Source organism: Pinus tabuliformis, chromosome X (assembly GCF_031772625.1).
Source record: "Pinus tabuliformis cultivar Carrire ecotype Pingquan chromosome X, CPIR1, whole genome shotgun sequence".
In the NCBI taxonomy this organism is placed as follows: Eukaryota; Viridiplantae; Streptophyta; class Pinopsida; order Pinales; family Pinaceae; genus Pinus; species Pinus tabuliformis.
The window spans coordinates 574,576,863-574,598,507 of NC_142308.1; the positions used below are offsets into that span (position 1 = coordinate 574,576,863).

At 40.7% G+C, this 21,645-nt stretch overlaps 1 protein-coding gene across 1 annotated transcript in view; it reads right to left on the reverse strand.

The window, feature by feature from the left end:
- Positions 1-21,645, reverse strand: part of APG10 (Aldolase-type TIM barrel family protein) — a 354,245-nt gene that overhangs the window by 233,745 nt on the left and 98,855 nt on the right. The window contains exon 4 of the mRNA XM_089447057.1: positions 6,349-6,434. Within this exon, the coding sequence (XP_089303183.1) occupies positions 6,349-6,434 (86 nt within the window). The remainder of the gene's footprint in view (positions 1-6,348; positions 6,435-21,645) is intronic.

The following is a 21,645-nucleotide window of genomic DNA, read 5'->3' on the forward strand; positions in this document are numbered from 1 at the left end:
GTTGAGATTTGTAGCTTGGGAGGTACTCCAAGCCCTGAGGATCGAGGGTTTGGAGGAAGGAGCTCCACAAGTGGACTTGTGGGCTTGAAACCCAAGCCTGGAGTTTTGTACCCATTGATGTTGGGGCCAAAACCATGGAGAGAATTGGACATATGATTGATGGAGATCATAGAGGACATTGACACGAATCCAACGCAACAAAAATCATCGAATTCTGGGTTGTCCTTATGGAGATATGAATTTTTGAAATATAAGTGTGGGTGAAGAGGCCTACTAGGTCAGGTCGGCCAGATGTTAAGGTGCCCTTTAGGGATGTTTGTTAACACCCACATGGAGGCTTACGAATGTCCTAAGGTGCATCAATCATCACAAGGAGCTCTGAAATATAGTGCAAGTCTGTAGCAAGGGAGGTTGAGGCAAGTAGCGGAGTTTGTGGAGATCCTTTCACTGTTTTGGGTGCGAGTTTCTTAGGAGGAGGAGCTGCAGCTCTAAGGCAACCAGTATGGAGGCTTGAGGGCAGTTTTGCGACCACGTTGGAGCATTCTTACCTTACAGATCAGGCCGTAGACTATAAGTGACTTAAGTCACTATTTTGTGCATGGTTTTGGGTTGTATATCTCTATTTACAAGGCCGCAGTGAGGGACTGCTATAGCAGCAATTGGGAGGTGAAGTTTAGAGGGCCAAGAGGCCTAGAAACGCCCTCCTAACCAGGTTGCAGTCTTATCTAAGGACAATGAGGGAAAACAAGGGTATTCTCCTATTGTATTGGGCTTGTTTACAGTGTTGGAGTGGGCAGATTGCTTCAGGTCTGAGTTGAATATTGTAGGGAGCTTTGTGGAGGTGCCCAAGTCCTACAACATTGCCTTGGAGACCTAGGAACCTTCAGCTGTAAGCGGCCTGTTTGGAGAAGATTAGGACACTGGTGTATGGTTGTTGGTGTGCACTAACCAAACTGGTACATGCACAGAACCCTAGGCAAGAGGGCAACAACAAGGAGTTGCAGATGGTCCCTTGGTGATGGTTGGATGCTAGGTGGATGGGTGTCCTAGAAGAGGACAGATTGGTAAAGTTTGTTAGCATCCAAGAGGAAGGGTCTTCATAGGTGTTGGATGCCCTAACCAGGAGCAGATGCTATAGCAAGGATTGGCCACATGTGGTCTGTTGGAGGGCAGCGTGAGAGTGGACCAAGTGTGGAAAGTGGATTGGGCATTTATGGTCTGTTGGAGGATAGTGTGAGAGTGTAGGTTTTAACCCTGTACAGTTATTACCTACAAACGAATTCTTAAAACAAAAAATATACAATGGTCAAAACATAAAACAAATACACAGAGATTTTCCCCTGGATCCCAAAACCAGAACTACCAGATTGATTTTTCATTATATTCCTTTCAATGTTACAATTCATATATATACATGTCAAAGCATTCATAAACCTCAATCCATAAACCTTGGATTAGAACATAATCGTAGTTCCCTTAACCGTATCTACAAAATATCATGGGCAGAAAACCATCATGCCCAAAACCATTTGCAAAATCCATGCAAAAAACCATGGGTAGGTCCACCCACCATCTTTGGGTGCCCAAGTTGGAGCCCATGAGACTAAGATCCAAGGTTGTCCACGAGACTAAGAACCAAGGGTAACATCCAAAAGAGGTCTAGGGGATAGAAGCACGGACCTAGCCCACTCTTTCTGCCGAATCCCCCCATTAGTTCATGCCCAGAAGTGTCCACGATAAGTAAACTCAACACTCTATTACCAAATGACAAGACATAACTTTAGGTTCAGGAGGCCCACCTTCAAACATACGATCAAGACAGATGGGTGAGGGACCACATGGTTGGCTCAAGTGGCGGAGAAATGGCATAACGAGCCAGTTAGTGGCTGCAAGGCGCTACTAGCTGCCAGTTGAGGACCATATTGGAGAAAAAAATTCTCCTAGGGATATCACCCAAAAAGTGGTGGGTATCAAGGGCACCTAGCAAAGGGTTTGGGAGCATTTTGGAAGTGATTCAAGCAGCAGGTAAGTGCATTTTGCTTTTATTTTTTTTGCATGTCCATTTCTTTTACATGTTTGTGCATTTTTTCTTTATTTTTTTACAGCATTCATGGCTCAATCAAGGGCAACAGGGAAAGGGCAATGGAAGGGGAAGAATGTCCCCATTGGTGATGCCCCTCCTGTTCCTTTTTTATCAGGGTCTACAAGTGTTCCCTCTATTGGAAGTGAGCCACAACAACAGCTTCAAATGTTGAGGGAAGAATAAATTTAGAAAGACAACAGGCTCAAGAAAGCAAATACCTTGTGGAAGTATGTCACAACTTAAGAGATCAAGGGCCAGGCAGTGAGTTGAAGGGAGGAGGCAATGTTGCTTGGAAATGCAACTATTGCAACAATCATTTCAAGAGCTCTTATTACTGTGTGAAAGTTCATTTGTTGGCCTTACCAGATTGTGGAATTAGAGCATGTACACGTGTCTTTAGCTAAGAGGAAAGAAATGGAAAAAGAGGCCAATGTTGGTGTGGCAAGGGTGGTTGCGTCATCTAAAAAAAACAAGAATGATGATCCCCTTCCATTCTTGAGGAAAAGCAGCAGCAAATTTCCATTTGAGAGTTTTGGTGGGGGTGTGGGTCAAGCAGGTGGCAAGCGTAGTTGCATCATCTAAAAAAAACAAGAATGATGATCCCCTTCCATTCTTGAGGAAAAGCAACAGCAAATTTCCATTTGAGAGTTTTGGTGGGGGTGTGGGTCAAGCAACAAAAAGAAAGGTAGTGGCAGTTGGTCCAATTAACAAGATTTTTCAGAAAGAGAAACGAGAAGAGCTTGATCTCACCATTGCATTATTTTTCTATCTGAACTTCATATCCTTTAATGTTGCACACTCACCTTTATTTCTTGAGATGTGTCGAGCTCTAACTCAAGGGGCTCCATTAGGGTATGTGCCTCCTGGGTCAAAGAAGTTTAAAACCACATTGTTGACTAAGGCAAAGTAAGAGATGGATAAAATGCTTGAGCCTATTAAATCAGCATGGCCAACATCTGGGGTTAGTAGTGTTTCTGATGGATGGATAGATCTAGCATGCCACCCACCCATCAACTTCATGGTGTCTTCCTTGAATGGACTAGTTTTCTTGAAATCAGTGGATGCACTTGGACAATACAAGGATGCACAGTATATTGGTGAGTTGTTCATTAAAGTTATTGAAGATGTAGGTGTTCATTCTTGTGTGAAAATCATTACAAACAATGCACCTGTTTGCAAGGCTACTGGCATGATTGTGGAAGCTAAATATCCACAAGTATTTTGGACACCTTGCATTGTCCATTCCTTGAATTTAGCACTTAGAACTATTGCATTTGATGTGCCTTGGATTGGAAGTATTATTGAGGATGCACGGCATATTCACAACTTTGTAGAAAATCATACAAACGCCCTCACAATCTACAAGGAGTACACCTATCTATCATTGTTGAAGATTGCAGATGCATGGTTTGCCTCTTCATTCATCATGTTGAAGAAGTTGAGGGAGGTCAAGACTACTCTTGGGGCCATGGTTATTTCAAAGTTTTGGCCTTTTTGGAGAAATACAGATCAAGCAGCCTCAAAAAGAGTCAAGGACACAGTGTTAGATGATGATTGGTGGGAGAGGGTAGATCTCACTATTAAGATCATGGACCCTATCATTGCTTTGCTACGATTTGCAAATACAAACCAACCCATCCTATGAGAGGTTTATGAGAGATGGAATTCCATGATTGAGTCTGTGAGGACCATTATTTTACAGAGTGAATGCCCTGAGTATGAGACATCATTAGAGGCCTTCTTCACCACCATACAAGATATTCTTGTCAATAGAAGGGACAAGGATTGCACACCTTTACATTGTTTGGCTCACTCATTGAACCCAAAATCCTACAGCCATGAGTGGCTGAATGGTGGACCTTCCCACAGATTCTCTCCCCAATGGATGGTGAAATTTCACAGGGGAGGAAGGATGCATTGAGGCGGGTGTTTCAGGATAGAGCATCACTTGATGAGGTGGAGGATGCATTTGCAGAGTTTTCCACTTGCATTGGGCAATTTGCAAGCTATGATGTGATTAGAGACAGGGGGACTAAGAAGCCCTATTCTTGGTGGGCAACTCATGGGGCAACATGCCCTCCTCTACAGCAGTTAGCCATGAGGCACCTCTCTCAGGTGACTTCATCCTCTTGTTGCGAGAGAAATTGGAGCACATATGGGAATTTGTATAGTGTCAAGAAGAGCAGGCTTGAGCAGTCCAGGGCAAAGACAATGGTGTATGTGCACACCAACCTTGTCTTATTTACAAGTAGAAGGATGAGTGGTTGAAGGGAAAGACCAAGATGTGGGATGTCTTTCCTGATGATATTGGATTGGACAGCATCGTTGAGTTGGCATCGGCCAACTTGTATCTTAATGACCCAGTGCTAGAGCCTGTAACTTTTGATGACGGTGATACTCTTGAGGGGTCATCCTCCACACCAGTGGATGTAGAGATTACATTGGATACAGAGGAGGAGGATGCAGAGGAGAGCAGTGGTACCGGTGACCATCATAGTGATGTTGATTTTGATGATGATATTGATGATTGATGAGCTACCTACTACCTTGTAGTTGTTTTGTATTTTTTATTTCCATTTGCCATTGGCATTACTACTACCTATGTAACACATTTTGATTTTGATGATTTAATGAGAAAAATGCGGTTTCTTGTCTTTCTCCTATTGGATCATTGATGAATCTGTCACAATTGTCTTTGTATGCATAATGTTACATTGTACAACTTGCAAATTTTGAATTTACAATGTAGAATCTAGATCTATGTTTGAATTTGTATCATGAATGAAAATTTGTGTAAGAAATATCTATTTATTATTAATTTTTAATATATATATATATATATATCTTTTGGTCGAGTTCCTATTGCTAAGTACCTTGCCTATCAGGAGGTCACGGGGTCAAATCTCCTCGACGCCCTTGGGGTTAGGCCTTGCTAGTTTGATCGGCAGGTAGATCCCTTCGGGTTGATCTACCTAAATTTTCCCGTGGATGTAGCGGCCACTCAGTGTCCGTGAACAACATTAAAAAAAATTATACATATAATTTGTCCTACGTGCCCTGTTCTGGGGGGTCTACATGCCTGTGTTGGACACTCGAATTTGCGCACCGTGCGTGTCCTGTGTCCTCGTGTCAGGTGACTTAGCAAACAAGTAATATTTAGAACCCTAGTAATTGATTTTACTCAATAGAACCCTTATCAAACTATACAAGTACGAGTTTCAAGAATTTAAACCTATTTACTTTAGTACAATGGAAATTCTGCATTAGATATGAAAAGCAACCATAAACCAAGTCATGCATGCTTAATTGATCAAAACAGAAAGCAATGATCAAAAAAATGCACACATCATATAACTATTGTAAAATCCTCAATATATGTTACAAAGCTATATCTGCGGCTACTTTACAGATTACTCTTCTTGCAGATGTTTTTGCAACTTTGTTTATGATCGTCACTCCATACATCATATCCATTTAGATAGTCACCCACAGTTTGATTAGCTAAATCTTAGTTTATTATATATGATCAAGCCTTTCATTCAGTCTTGTTATGGACAGCATCATTTCCCCATACCCCATTGAAGTTTCTAGATTGTGATTGAAACTACCCCTTGATTGCAATCAATCTTACCTCAATAGTAATCAATCTCACCCCGACCAAGATCATTCTAGTTCCACATTCCTAACTACAAGTCTCACCTTGCCACGTAAAGTTCAAGAAGAAACCATCTACAAGGGTACTTGGGATTTGCAATTGTTATGATAGACATTAGCGAGATCACAATTTCATTTTTCGATCATTTTAGAAAATGCCCACTACAAAGTTTGCCTTCCTACTCGTTCACTCACACACGACACCTGCTATACTGCATACCATATAAATAGAATGTGCATCCTCAACCTCTAGTATGAAACCTTATTATTTCAACCACATAGACCTCAAAAACATATTGAAAGTGTTTATTTTCCACAATTCTGAAAAGCAAGTTAATCCAATTTTTTAATAAAATAAACCACGTTTACCAATTTGAAAAATGCAAAATATTGTTGTAGTAATTATCCTCTACAAATACAATTTTTCAATTAGTTCTCCAACAGTTTTCCCCTACACACATCCATACATTTACATACCACATGGTTTAACCATCTTTACATTCTGTCAAATATGTGAGCACAAGGGAGCCCCCAAGTTTTAGTATATTCTTCTCTAAAAGGGTATTATAAAATGCTTGCAAAGAGTGGAAAAGAAATTTACTTTAACTTACAGAGGTAACTATCACATGACTTGCTCCAGAATCCAGGTATTTGCACGCATTGTCTGGATTAACCCCACCTCCAACTTGTAGACCTCCTAGAAAGATGTGTGCATTCAAAAACAGCATTGCATCAAAATTACCATCCAGACTACTGACAGCAGCTCAACTGAGTAAGGAAACAATACCAAAGGGGCAGGATATTTAGTGAACTGTATCTTTCTGCACCATTGCAAAGTTTTTTTGGGCAGGGGTGTAAAACATCATCACAAAGTTTGTTGCTTTTTGGTAAAACACCATTACAAATTCTCAAAAAATTATTTAGTTTATATCTTAGATCAGTTTTATTGAAACAACATATCAAGCTTGCAATCAGTTGTCATTACATGTAGGATGACCTCATCTTCAGATATCATTGGCCCAAAATGCAGATGAATCTAGAGACACGTCCCAACAGCTAAGGGAGAATAGTAGTTATCTAACAGTTGTGTGTGGATAAATCTGATTTTAAGCTTGTTACATGGATGTTTGCAAATAGTTGATATACAGATACTTCCATCGGGTGAGATATTCAATAATTAGATTAGTTGGGCGATAGAAACACCAACAGTGGACAACTACAGAATAAGCAGACCAAATAAGTTTGCTATCGACATAACCACGTGCAAACAAACTTGGAACCTGAGTTGCAGGAAAATGGTTACAGATCCCAATATAGATATGGAACCTCGGAATTTTTGAAAAGTCAGAATCCAGAAGCAGGGAAAACACACATAAAAAAATATGAATATAGATATTTATATTTAATTCAAAAAACATGACTCAGAAATATAGAAAAATCAGATCTCCAAACATATTTCACTCCTAATCAATCTCACAAACTCTGAAATGGAGACTACAATGATAAAATCAGATTTGTGTAATTTTAGAATGGGAGTGAGGGGATATCATATAGGCAAAAATTAGGGTTTCAGGGCCCTAACGAGATCTGGGATGGATCCTGCTGGATGTGGATCCATGGAAATGCTGTTCTGGGGCACTCCACAGACAGATCCAGCAACATAGCTTGCAATTTATGCCTCCCATATGTATGATCTTAACAAAGAACTTTAGGTTAGGGGTGGCAGGAGCAGGAAGGAGTTATTCTCTGCCTGAAGGAATGATAGAAATGACCTTCGCCTAGGGGTTAGGAAAGAGAACAAACAACCAAGCTGAATCCTAAGCATTATTAAAAGACCTCCATTTAGCAAAAGAAGCAAACATCTCCAAGGTTTCAATTCTAGGAGACTCCAAGATGATTACACAGGGCTTGAATAACAAGGAGTTGCCAAAGGATAATAAGTTAAAGGTGATATTCAAAAAAGTCTAGGGGGTGTTGAATCATTTCTCCTTCTATGAAGCCACCATGTCTTAAGACAATTCAACACCAAGGCAGATATACATGCGAATAGAGGGTGCTCTTTGGGCATTGGGAAAATATTAATCAATGAAACGAAGGGTTCATTCCCCTCCCTTAGGAACATGATTATAACTTACATCATGCATATTAATGGTGCTATCATTTTGATCAGCCAGATGGCACCAAAAGATCTCTCATGTCATGCAATGGCATGGTGGAATAAAAGGAGCACGCGCTAGATTTGTAGCCTTGGTCAAAACTAGGATGAGCTGAGGATGGTGAGGTGCATTTCACAGTAGGAAAACCTCGGTTTGGTGACGATTCAGTCAGAGTTGGGTGGAGTAAGGCAACAGAATTGACCTTGCAGGCTTACATCATTATGGATGGGGTGTTGCTGATGCGTAGAAACATGCTCAAAGTTGATCTTGTTGACCACTGGAGTGGCACCTGAAGATATTTTAAAGACTCCATGCCCAAGGATGTATCAGAAGCTTCAATGTACCATCAGAGTCCATCATGTCATCAGAGTTTTTCAACTCTACTTCTTCTTCTCATCTTTTTTTGATGTACTCAAATTCCACAATCTCTGTGGGGACAATGTAAAAGTGGTACTAGTATGAAGAGTCGAGTCATGTAACAGGCGTAGGTAACTTGGGACCTTGTCATCAAGTGATTTTACTCTGGGAGGTCTTTTTCACTTGGTTAATTATCATATTCTTACAAGGACTTAATAATTAATTGAGTTTTTTCCTCCAAGCATAACACCAAAGTCGGAGTGCAACTTGATGGTGAGGCCTTGGGCGAGTCCTAGTGTCTAAGGTCATTGTATATTTACCATACTGGATCATACAAAACATTTCATGGAATTTGATTAGGTCTAGAGGTCAATTTTTATTTTTTTTTAATTTCTCGCAGAGCAGAAATTTGAATAAATATAAATTGTAATAAGTGATCGCTAAAGAAGTTGTATGGGATATGTTTGCTCAAAATTATACCTCACCCTCAAATTTCTACTATGACACACTTTGAGGGGTAAAAAATAAGTTCTAGACTTTCAAAACCCACTTTTCCAAAGTTTTGTGAAAAATGTGGCAATAATTAGCCCAACAATTAAATAAATGGAGAAAATAAATAGCTCCATGTGAGAAAATGACATGGAAATGACTTGGAAATTATCTCAAATCAAATGAATGAATCAAAGGACAAGTGGAGAATGATTTGGCACCTTGCACCATTAATACATGGTCCACTCAAGGAAATCGAATTTCTGGCAATAAATGAGGAAGTTGCTTACTTGGAAAATTTGAATTTGTGGAGTTAATGCACATTTGGGAGGATTTGGGAAAATATTTGGCAGAGATTTTTGTGGGAAATTGTCCCCACATAGGTCCCTACCCTTCGATACTTGTCATTTCATCATGGAATTCAATTTTCTTGAGGGATTCTCAATGGCACTTGGGAAATTCGAATTTGCATGGAGCATTGGGATTTTCACCCATTTGCTTTGGGATTGGCACCATTTGCCTTGGGATTGGCTCCCAAACTTCTATATAATAGAGTCATGGCCCATGGGCTCTAACTATGAATCAATTGTTTACTAGTTATTGTGTTTGCCGAAGTGCTACTACTTTGTACACTTTTCAAGAATTGCAATAAAAAGACTTTGGGGGTCCATTCATAGGTGTTCTTCCTTTGGAGTATGGTGCATTGTGAGCTATTGATATAATCTCTTCTATTTATGCTTTGAGTTATTTCAATTTTGTTAATTTTAGGATAACAATGGTATGTTCTATGCTTAGAGCAATTTTACTTCAATTTCTTTATTAGCCCAATATCAATATCTAGTTCAACACTCACATCATCATGATAGTAAAATGCAGATAGAACATAAACAACAACAGTAGAAGACAAGCCAACACAAGAGGACACGAGATATGGCACCAGCCAGGGAAAAACCCCAATGTGGGGATGTTGATTTTTGGTAGCATCGGATGTGCTCTAGCCTTGAAATTTGGTGGAGAGGCAAACGAGCCGCAAATCCAAGACCCAGAAATCGTTTGGAGAAATTCCACCCGGATGAGGAGTTAGTAAATAATTAATATTTTTAATGGGTTCCTAAGTCTAAACTTAGGAAAATAAAAATATTAATGGGTATTAAAAAATATAAGGGTGAGAAGCTTCTAAGAGACGAGGATCAAGTTTGTTTTAATCTTAGCCGTTGATTACAGACTTAATCTCGACCGTTGATTCATCAACAAGAAAAGTATAAGAGAAGACTTGAGGATCATTTGGGGACACACTGGCGGATACTCAGTATCTCAAGGAAAATCGATTCTCAAGAGAAGGAGATCGATTTCAGAGGGAGAGTTGCAGGGTGGAGGAAGAGGAGGATATCAACAGTAGTCAGTCACTAAGGAGGAGGTGACGCAGGGATGTTGAGAGACAACGCAGAGGGAAATGCAGTCTAGGGGAGACATAGCCCTCACGCAGGCTGACGCAAAGGGACGCAAAGCCACGCAGAGTGATGCAGAGGTGACGCAGAAGTGGGAGAAGGGTCCCCAAAGGGTCAGAAAGTTTCCAGGGGAAAGTCTCAGGTGTTTTCTCTCAGGTTCTCTGTAAAATCATTCCTTGTAAAAGCGATTGTTGCTAAAGATTAATAAAATCATCATTTGTTGCACCGGTTTTCCCACATTGGGTTTTTCAGGGGACAATTGTCCAAAAACAACTATGTTGATGTGATTGGTTCTTGTGTATGTATTTTCTCTGTGTAATTGTGTGATAACTGCAGTAGAATTTATTTTAATGAATGGATTTTGTAAATAACTTATTGTGAAGAATAGGTAGGTGAAATAAATTAGTTGCTCCAGTAGAATTTCAAGTTAGAAATTTTCACAGGAGAAACCCTTAATCAATTCTTGTCATAATTCTTCAAAAGTTCAGCACAAAGAGAGAGAGTACAATTTACAATATTCACTTTCCCAATCTGATTAGTCAAAACAGCAGGAAACAAAAAGCCCTAACCAAAGAGTCAACGTTGGTCAACAGGGTTGAAATTGACCTCCAAAATAGCTCGATCAACCTTGGTCAACTCGGCCTCCAACAGCAAGATAATGCAGCCCAATATAGTCTAAAATTAACTAGTCAAACCTAGTCAACTAAAGTCAACACAGCAACCAGAACTAGGGCAGTCAACGCAGGGGTCAAACTGCCTCGGTTTTTGTGCCCAGAACTGCGGCCTACCCAAACAGAGGTCTCCATCACAAAACCGAAGTCAACGCTGGTCAAATTCAGCCTCCTAAAATTTCTCCTTCCTGAAATTTCGTTCTCTTGAAATTTCAGCCTCTTGAAATTTCTGTCAAATCTGGTTAATGCAGCAGCTAGAAAATCAGACCTTCCTTCGCACGTGTGGAGAGAGAGAAGCCCATAAATTTGTACCCAATCAAGATGAGAGAGAGAAAGATGAATGAGAGTGATGCCAAAATGAGGAGGCACCTTGTATTTATATGCAACGTCGAAGGCTGGAGGAGGTTAATTTGATGGTTCATTGACCTTGACAATTGTCCATAATCAAAATAAATTCATAACTTCATTTGTACATGTCAGAATGGGATGATCTTTAGATAAATCCTACACCTCTCAGAAAAAGGAATCCAAGAAAAATATCAGTTGCCTCATAAGAGTTGTCCAAAGTGATGTTTAGCCCTAGTTGCCAAATTTAACACTGCCTCTCAACTAGGGAGAACATCACCTGCCAAATTGTCTGACAATCTGTTCTATCCCTGTCACTGTTGTACTCTACTCTACTGAACCATGAAGAAAGAAGAAATGATCAAAAATGTATCATACCATTCTCCACTAACCCAAAGTCAGTCTGCAATAATAGAGAGCGTGTCATACCACTCTTAACTGACTTGAAGCTAGTTTCCATTGATCCTAGATCAATATCAACATCCTCGCATAGGGAGTATAGTAGTACACGATGCCTCCATCGGTAGTAGTAGTACTAAGGTCCCTATCCTCATTTCCCTACTCATTCGCCACATGAGAGGTAATTCCCATGAGTCCTAGACTGCATGGGTAGGATGTGTCGGCAGGAAAAGGTGAATCACTCATCCTGCTCATATGCCATAGGAGAAGGTGAACCACTCATCCTATGCATAGGCCACCATGGGGTATCACAGGGGAAGGTGGACCACTCACCTTGTACATCGCGTACCAATAGGGGAGGGTGAACCACTCACCCTATGGTCGCTCATTGCTCCAAGAAGTACCCCAAGCCCCCCAGGGCTCCCAGAGCTCAACATCCATCTCATACGGGACCCTCATAAAAGGGTCTCTCCAGGACTCTAAGTCGTTCACGGAAGTTCAAGAATTTGACCTTTCCTAGGGGCTTCGTAAGAATATCGGCGACCTAATCATCAGTCCCAATCTATTGGAGCCTTATTGCTCCCTGTTGTACCATATCCCGATATAGTGATACCTGACATCAATATACTTGGAGTGGTCATGAAACACGAGATTCTCCGAAAGATGAATCCCACTCTGATTGTCACAGAAGATCACAGTGGTATCCAGCACATGTCCAAATAGTTCACTAAAGAGCTTTCTCAACCAAACAGCTTCACAGGAGGCCAAACTAGCAGCAATATATTCAACCTCAGCGATGCTCAAGGCAACTGACTTCTGCGTCCTACTCATTTATGATATCGAAGCATAACCTAGAGAGAAGCAACATCCATATGTGCTTTTACGATCCACCACACTACCAGCCCAGTCTACATCAGAGTAACCATGGAGCCTCACATTCCCGGTAGTGTATCTCAATCCATAAGTGATTGTGCCCTAAAGATATCTCAAGAGATTCTTGGCAGCAATCCAATGTATGTGATGAGGCTCGATCATAAACTAGCTCAATGTATTCACTGCAAAACATATGTTCGGATGGGAGTTCATCAAGAACATTAGGGCCCCCATGAGTTGACGATACTCAGAAGGATTTCCCAAATCGGGCCCAACAACACTTCCGCATAACTACTTGAAGTTAAGTTCCATCGAAGTAGTCACACACTCGCATGCCACCATCCAAAATGAATCTTCACAATATATTTTACTTGAGAAAGGAAAATCTCGCCTGGCTCTTGCTAGACCTCCAACCCTAGGAAGTAATGCATCAGTCCTAGGTCCTTCATCTCGAATTCGGAAGCCAACTCTCTCTTACATTGATGAATAAGAGGGTATGCACCTAGTAGAAAGAGATCGTCCACATAGAGTACCAAGATGAGAGGTCTATCATTCTCAATCTTAAAATAAAGGTTCAGATCAGCTTCACTTCTCGTAAATCCCAACTTCATTAGATAGTTATCGATCCTCTCATACCAAGCCCAGAGTGTTTGCTTCAACCCATAGAGGGCTTTCTTCACCCTGCATGCATGTGATTGACGATCTTGAACTTTGAACCCCTCAAGTTGTTCTACATAGACTTCCTCCTTAAGTGAACCATGCAAGAAGGCAGTCTTGACATCCATCTAATGAAGATTCCATCCTTGCGAGGCCGCAAGAGATATAATCGAACGGATGGTGGTGTAGCGGGCAACCGGTGCAAATATCTCATCATAATCTACACCTTCCATTTGAGAAAAGCCTCGAGCAACAAAACTGGCCTTGAACTTTTCATCATTTCCATCAGCTCCATGCTTGATCTTCAAGAGCCATTTCGAGGTGACAACGAATTTGTCCTTGGGTCTAGGGACCACCTCCCAGACATCATTCTTCATAATTGACTCATTCTCTTTGTTTATTGCATCCTTCCAAACCTGGTGTTTGGCAGCTTCTTCGAATATAAAAGGCTCAGATTGAACAATGGTGTTCATAGCAGTTAAGTACCCTTGGTACCTATTCGCCTTCTTACTTTCATGAAATGTCCCCCTAGGTGCAACATGTATCTCGGCATCTTCGAGAGTCTCCCTAAGCCATGAGGGTCTCCTTTTCGAGGAGGAGGGCTCATGAGAGGGTGGATCAATGGGATCCATTGGTCCTTCAGCATCGGGCATCTGCTCATCCTGTGATTCTCCCTGCTTTCCGAAATCTTCTTCTTTGTCCTTCCTTGGAAGAGGAAGGTTACTAATCTTCCTAAGGGCAGCATCCTCATCAAAAGTGACATCATGACTTATCTCCACTTCTCTTTGACTAGGCACATAGATTCTATATGCCTTAGAAGTTTCATTGTAGCGCACAAATGTTCCTTTCTTCCCTAAAGCATCCAATTTGCTTCTTTTTTCTTTCAGCACATGAAAATATACGGGGCTACCAAAAATTCTGAAGTGAGAAACATCAAGTTTCTTACCGATGAAAACTTCTTCGGGAGTCTTGGAGTCCAACGCTTGATGAGGATATCTATTTTGAACATACACAGCAGTGTTTGCAGCTTCGGCCAATAAGAACTTCGGAAGGCTTTGATCATGAAGCATGCCACGAGTGGCTTCTACGATAGAACGATTCCTCCTTTCAGCAACACCATTTTGCTCAAGAGTATATGTGGTAGTAGTCTCCCTCTTAATGCCATCTTCTCTACAATAATCTTTGACCTCATTTGATTCGTATTCGGTTCCATTATCGGTCCAAACGGAACCATGAGAATACTTCGTCCTTCTTCTTCAAGAAATATGTTGGACACCTAATCCTCTAAGGGTTAGTGTGGAAGCCAAATAGACTAAAGGAGTCCAAGAGACCTTGGGATGTGGAACCCAACGATCAAACCATGTACTATAAATGTATATCATTTGTTAATAAAAAAATGTACTCTCATGTTTTATCTTTCATATTCTGTTGCTGCCATGTGTGTGTTTAACATGGTATCAGAGCAGGCGCATTCCTACCCTACATAATTACTTTGAGCCATTTGCTTTATTGCCTTTCTGTGCAAGTCATTTCTGCCATCACTTCTACATTTCATGAATATTTTCTCAGCTAAATTCTAGCTGCAACCTCTGTCATTTCTCCAACGCCATTTTTGGCTTCCAGCTCCATTTTGTAACTCCCTTTTGCCATTTCTTCAGAAGTCTGACTCTGTCCCTCTGCCAATTTTCTTGAATATGAGTCTCTTAGCACTGCTGGTGAAGCCTATCATTCTTGGGAAGCAAGAAACAACGTGGTCTTTCAAAACTGGTGCGGTCTTTCAAAACTGGTGCCTCCACATCGATAACTTCTCCAATCTTGGGCCCTCAAGTCGCCACTTCTTGAAAGCTTTCATTGAAGTGTAAGCTGCATCCTTGCACAAATATCTGCATACCACCAGGCATACCACCATGGAGGAGAAATACCTGGCTCACCCACTCGCTTGATTAGAAATTTGGAGGAATCCCATCCTTGTTAAAACAAAAAAAATAGATATATAGCACGCCTTCTCCAGACTTTTTTCACTGAGAGGCTTCGGAACCTCATTATATATCCCAATGAATGCGTGAATAAATTCTTAACTCGTCCAGCCTTGGTATTCCATCTGCAGCCTCGAAACTTGTAACGCCCCTTACTTGCTCGTCCCAACACGACTTGTTTAGCATTCTTGTCAAGTAGAAACTCAAATCCATCACCGATGTTGCCAAATTAGTGATTCGATGCATTCAATCGGAACCATCCGCTAGACCGCACATCAGCGTCGTTGTCGCAAAGTTGAAGGACGCTATCAAACTTGAGGAGTATAAGGCTTCTCTAATTTCGGAGAATGATATGAATACGAAGATTTATCCTTAGCTTCCATTGGATCCAAAGAAATGGAGTCTGCTCAAAGCAGCCGCTCGAAGCTAACTACAATGCGTCAAGAAGGCCGATAAGCTCAAACGTCGTGGGTCGCGGCTATCGATATTGTGGAATGGTAAACAAGTCACATCAGGCCAAATAGGTTTTCTGAGGTGCGTAATTCGGCACACAAGACAACCCCTCGGAGCCGTGAACGCCGAAGCTGCAGAAAGGTCTTGCCTCAGTGTGCCACTCCTCCCGCGTTGCCAACATTACAGCTCCCGATTCCTGGCTCTCCAGCTACTGATGGAGTTTGGTAAGTGCTTTTTGATGGTCGATGGCATATATGGTGAATGCATAAAGCTTTTATAGTGAATTAAATGGCGTGACATTGCACCGCCCTTCTGCCGTATCAAACAACCTCTGCGCTAAAACCACCTATGCACACAGTTATTACCACCAAACGTTGCCTCCATACCTATACCACTATCCGCTCCCTCTTAACTCGCAGCGCCCTCTTATTTTACAGTGTATTTATTTTACAATGTCTACCGCGCTCCCTCACGCTGTGTGATAATACCTCCACGTTGTCATATTACAAAGGCCTTTGAAATTATTGTCATAGTGGTTTGTTCGGCTCCGACCTCTCCACACGGCCTCTCCATATTGAAACAAGCCATCTCCTCCGGCCTCCCCACATACGACCTCTCTGCTCGCTGCTCTCAATCAATCCATCCAGTAACCAAAAGCAGAGAACACAGAAATTCTCAATAATATGAATGATGATGTTTGGAGAAGCAGAAAATCAATAAGAAATTTGCATCGAGCTGAGATTTGGGTGATACATTGGTGTATGTGTTTCTGCTTATGTGATTGGGCTGCTAATTGAAACTACATCAGAATTTTCTAATCTTGTATTAGACTGTCCAGTGCTCCAATACATATCATCAATATTCCTATAGCAACTAGTAGGGAGGATGAGTCATTTTTTAGTATTTATGAGTTGCATATGTTTGCAAAAGGGTCAGGTATATAGATCGATTGATCCAACTGTTGAAGTCGAGTTTCATATATTTTTAAAGGGGTCAAGTTAATATTTGTAACCCAGAATTGTCAAATATGAGAACATCTACTCTTCTAGATATGAACACTGCGGCGACCACACCGTATACATAGAGTGTGGGTTTTCATCAACAGCCTTCATCTGAACATAGCAGCGACGTGACAACAGTATCCAGGGAAACAGATGATACTGAAAATTAATCACAAAAAGTTTACCCACAACCCTCAGATGAAAAGAATCCCAAGTCAGAAGCCCTTGGACTTCAGGCCCGCAGAGTAGCCACATTGCCTTTGTTGTTGCCATTACTTGTTGAAATTTTCTATGCATTGAATCGTGTAATCAAAACTGGTATATATGTGTTGAAAATCCGTGAGAGGACCGCTCAAGTTTTATTAACAGTGATGAGATTCATGATCATGAGGCATAGCAGTTATCGTTGGAGTTTGGCTCTAGTAAACTGAAGGCAGAAAATTTGCATTCCAAAAAAAAAGGCAGAGTTGTTTCAGTACTCTTTTGTTGTAAGTGAAAATGGCTTTAATTAGTGATGTATTAGATTTATTAAATACCTTGATATATTCCACTACTGATGGGAAGGTAAACATCAACAAAGACACTCTCTGTGACATTCAGACCTGCCTGCATAATGCATAGGAAAAGATAAATTTTTTGTAGCTTGAATCACAACTACAGCAAGAAGAGCCACATCAAAATAGACATCATTCTGAACGTGTTTATGTTCAGAACATTGAGACAGCCACCCATCAATAGCAAGTCAATATTGTTGAAGTTGATTCAAATCCAGTGCCCAATAGAGCAGCAAAATTACATGCAGATGCAGAAGTTCAGTCTGCACTTTCCAAGCCCATCATCAGACCTTGGGAAGAGCTTGTCCACAACAAGCACAGAACTAGTCTTGGATATGACAAGGACGTATCCTTTCACATTCCAGACTATTCAAAACCCATTCAGTTTCAGAGTGTTGGATTCATTCATGACAGTTCACCTCCAGATCCAGATTCTGCCCCTCTTCCACAGCAACAACAACAGATTGTGAAATGCCAACACTGTGACCGAGTTGGCCATCTAAAAGATCACTGTTTTGATCTTCATCCACGTAAGCACTGTCATAAAACCAGTCATCCTTCAAACAGATGCTTCAGAAACAAACCTCCTACAAGAACAAAGATTCATCTTGGATGGTTCGCTTTTTGGCAATGGGCATCAACAGCCAAGAAGATATTCCAATCACATGTCAGAACTTGTTCTAGAGTATTGAACAGTCTTGCAGTTGAGTTTTCTCCATCATCTCACCTTATATCTGACAGGGGGGGAAATGATGGTCATCTACAAGCTTCAAAGCCACATCAAGTGAGCATGAGCCACAACCTGTCACACCAATTTCAGAGTTGTAGCCAGAGACAAAGATCCCTTGAACATGCCTTTAGTCGGTGATGCCTCTTCAAAGAATCTAGGACACTTCCTCTAGCAGAAGACTTCAGCGTCTTGCCAGTTTCGAAAGAATTCCAGAAATAGAATTGGGGACACTTCCTCTAGCAAAAGACTTCAGCTTCTTGCCAATTTTGGAAGAGTTCCAGGAATTGCATTAAGCATTCCAGAGTTGTTGGTCATCCTTAAACCATCACAGGTTGAGACTTCCCTTTTCAGGTTGAAGTTCTCCCTTTTATGCGGGGTGAGACCTCCCTTTCATGGTTGAAGGTTTCCCTCTTCAAAACATCAGGAACACTTCCTCTAGCAGAAGACTTGAGCTTCATGCCAGAATTGGAAGAGTTCCGGGAACTGCACTAAGCATTCCAGTGTTGGTGGTCATCCTTAAACCACCGCCCTTATACCAACATTTCAGAGAGCACATTCAGCCTAGTGCTGCCATGCATTTTTGCACATTTTGTATTACAGCTCTCTTCTTGGACTCATACATAACCCTTCGGATTAAGGGGGGGAATGTTGGACACCTAATCCTCTAAGGGTTAGTGTGGAAGCCGAATAGACTAAAGGAGTCCAAAAGACCTTGGGATGTGGAACCCAACGGTCAAACCATGTACTATAAATGTATATCATTTGTTAATAAAAAAAATGTACTCTCATGTTTTATTTTTCATATTTTGTTGCTACCATGTGTGTGTTTAACAAAATATATCCAAATCTTGTGAGAGAAATCATCTATAAAGGTTTCATAATATAAATATCCTCCCTATGAGTTCATGGGCATTGCATCAGATAGATCAGAATGAATCAATTGCAATATGTCAGTAATCTTGCTATCACTTGAGGGGAATGGTCCCCTTGTATGCTTTCCCTCGGCACACCCCTGACAAACACCTTCATGTTCAACTTTAAATTCAAGCATACATGTCACCATCTTCCTTGCATCGAGTAGAGCCTTGTAGTGAAGACGAGCAAACCTTCGGTGCCATAGTTCAGATTGAAGAGATATATTGCAAGACATAGCTCCCAGTGGACTTCCTCCAACTTGATATAAACTGACAATCCTGAATCCAAGAGTAAATGCTTCTTTGAAATTTCTTTTCCATACACGTACCTTTCCATCGATGAATGCCATCTTGAATCCTTTGTCTTCCATCGTCGAGATCGACACAAGATTCTTCTTTAGATCCAGTACATATAGTACTTCTTGAAGATGAATGGTGTTACCTTGATTCAATTGAAGGGTAACATTCCCAACTTCCTTCACGAGATAGGTGGCATTGTCTCCAAAGATAATTTCCAAATTTGTATCCTTCTCCATTAGATTTGAAAGAGCTTCCTTGTACTCGGTGAAGTGCCTTGAGGCACCACTATCCATCAACCAATTTCCCAAAGTATCCGGAGGAGAGGCAGTAGAGAGGGAACATATAAGATAAAATTCCTTTTGCTTAGAATATACAACATTAGACTCATCATACCTGGAGTTTCTTGTTCTTTTAGAAGCTCGATCATTTCCAAGTTGAGTAGCAGAAGCATTTCTTTTCTCTTTGTTGTTGAACCTGCCATTCCTTTGATTGTTGATGTTTCCCCTAGAATAATTGTGATCATCATCATGAGATGTGTCCCTTCTATTTGGACACTCCCTGGCATAGTGACCAAACTTATTGCAAACGAAGCCTCTTCCCTTCCTTCCATTTTTGAATCCCGGTCTTCGTTGACTTTGCTTCTTTGAAATTGCATTTTTGTTCTTCTTGGCATGAGCAGAGAATGCGGTAAGATTATTCCTATTCGAAGGCATCTCCAATTCCATCATCCTTGTATCTTCTTGAGAACATCTAGTCAGGAATTCTTCAAAACTGGGAATTATGTCGTTATTGAAAATAGTAGTGTTAAACACATGCCATTTGGGAGGAAGACCTCCAAAGGCAATGAGAGTGAGCTCCCTGTCAGCAATAGCTTCACCAATCGAAAGAAGATCATTTTTTTATCTTGGTAATCCTTATGAAGTATGATTGAATATCTTCATTTCTTCCTTTCTTTATATCCTTCAGCTTGTTCTTGAGGAAAAGAATTTGATTTGCATTGCTAGATTTGAACATGCCAACCAACCTGTCATATATCTCCTTTGATGTGTTCAAATCAGAAATGTAAGCAACTAAATGCTTAGCAGCAGCTGGTGCATTAGAAGGAGGTTCTGAAATCTTTCCCTGCACATAATCCATCACATCTTATTCTTCTAATGTCGAATCAAGAGACATCTTCCATGCATGATAATCAGACTTATCATGAAGCTTATCATCAGACTTGAAGTAGGATGTGAAAGCCATTGAATCTTGTTTTTTATCAATGATTGTTCATCATGGTGATTTCTCTTCTCACTCTTGCTTGGGCTTTGTCTTCACCTAAGCTCTGATACCATGTTAAATAAAAGGATAACAATGGTATGTTCTATGTTTAGAACAATTTTAATTCAATTTCTTTATTAGCCAAATATCAATATCCAGTTCAGCAATCACATCATCATGATAGTAAAATGCAGATAGAACATAAAAACAACAGTGGAAGACAAGCCAACACAAGAGGACACAGATATGGCACTAGCCAGGGACAAACCCCAATGTGGGGAAACCCTTGATCAATTCTTCTTATAATTCTTCAAAAGTTCAGCAGAGAGAGACATAATACAATTTACAATATTCACTTGTCCAATCTAATCAGTCAAAACAGTAGAAACAGAAAGCCCTAACCAGAAAGTCAACGTTGGTCAACAAGGTTGAAATTGACCTCCAAAACAACTCTGTCAACCTTGGTCAACTCGGCCTCCAACAGCAAGATAATGTAGCCCAAAACAGTCTGAAATTAACTAGTTAAACTTGGTCAACTAAAGTCAACACAGCAACCAGAACTAGGGCAGTCAACACTGGTCAATGCAAGGGTCAAATTGCCTCGGTTTTTGTGCCCAAAACTGCGGCCTGCCCAAACGGAGGTCTCCATCACAAAACCGAAGTCAATGCTGGTCAAAGTCAGCCTCATGAAATTTTGGCTTCCTGAAATTTCGGCCTCCTGAAATTTCGGTCAAATCTGGTCAACGCAATAGCTAGAAAATCAAACCTTCCTTCGCACGTGTGGAGAGAGAGAGAAGCCCAGAAATCTGTACCCAATCAAGATGAAAGAGAGAAAGATGAGTGAGAGTGATGCCAAAATGAGGAGGCACCTTGTATTTATATGCAACGTTGAAGGCTGGAGGAGGCTAATTTGATCGCTGGCCAACCTTGACAATTTGTCCATAATCAAAATAAATTCATAACTTCATTTGTACATGTCAGAATGGGATGATCTTTAGATCAATTCTACACCTCTTGGAAAGAGGAATCCAAGAAAAATATTAGTTGCCTCATAAGAGTTATCCAAAGTGATGTTTGGCCCTAGTTGCCAAATTTAACAAATTTCCATATACTCTTGTAGACTTGCTAGTGCAAAACTATATTGCATTTAAATTTGATTTGGAAGTAGGCTTTAGATGTTGGAAGTTCTAGTTTATTTTCAAATAAATTTCTAGAAGTTTCAATTCATTGTTTGCTTCTCTAAATCTATATGGACTAATGTGTGATTGGAGTATTGTAGAATAATTATTTTTGTTGGATCAAGCGTGAGGGAAAGTCTTTGGGAG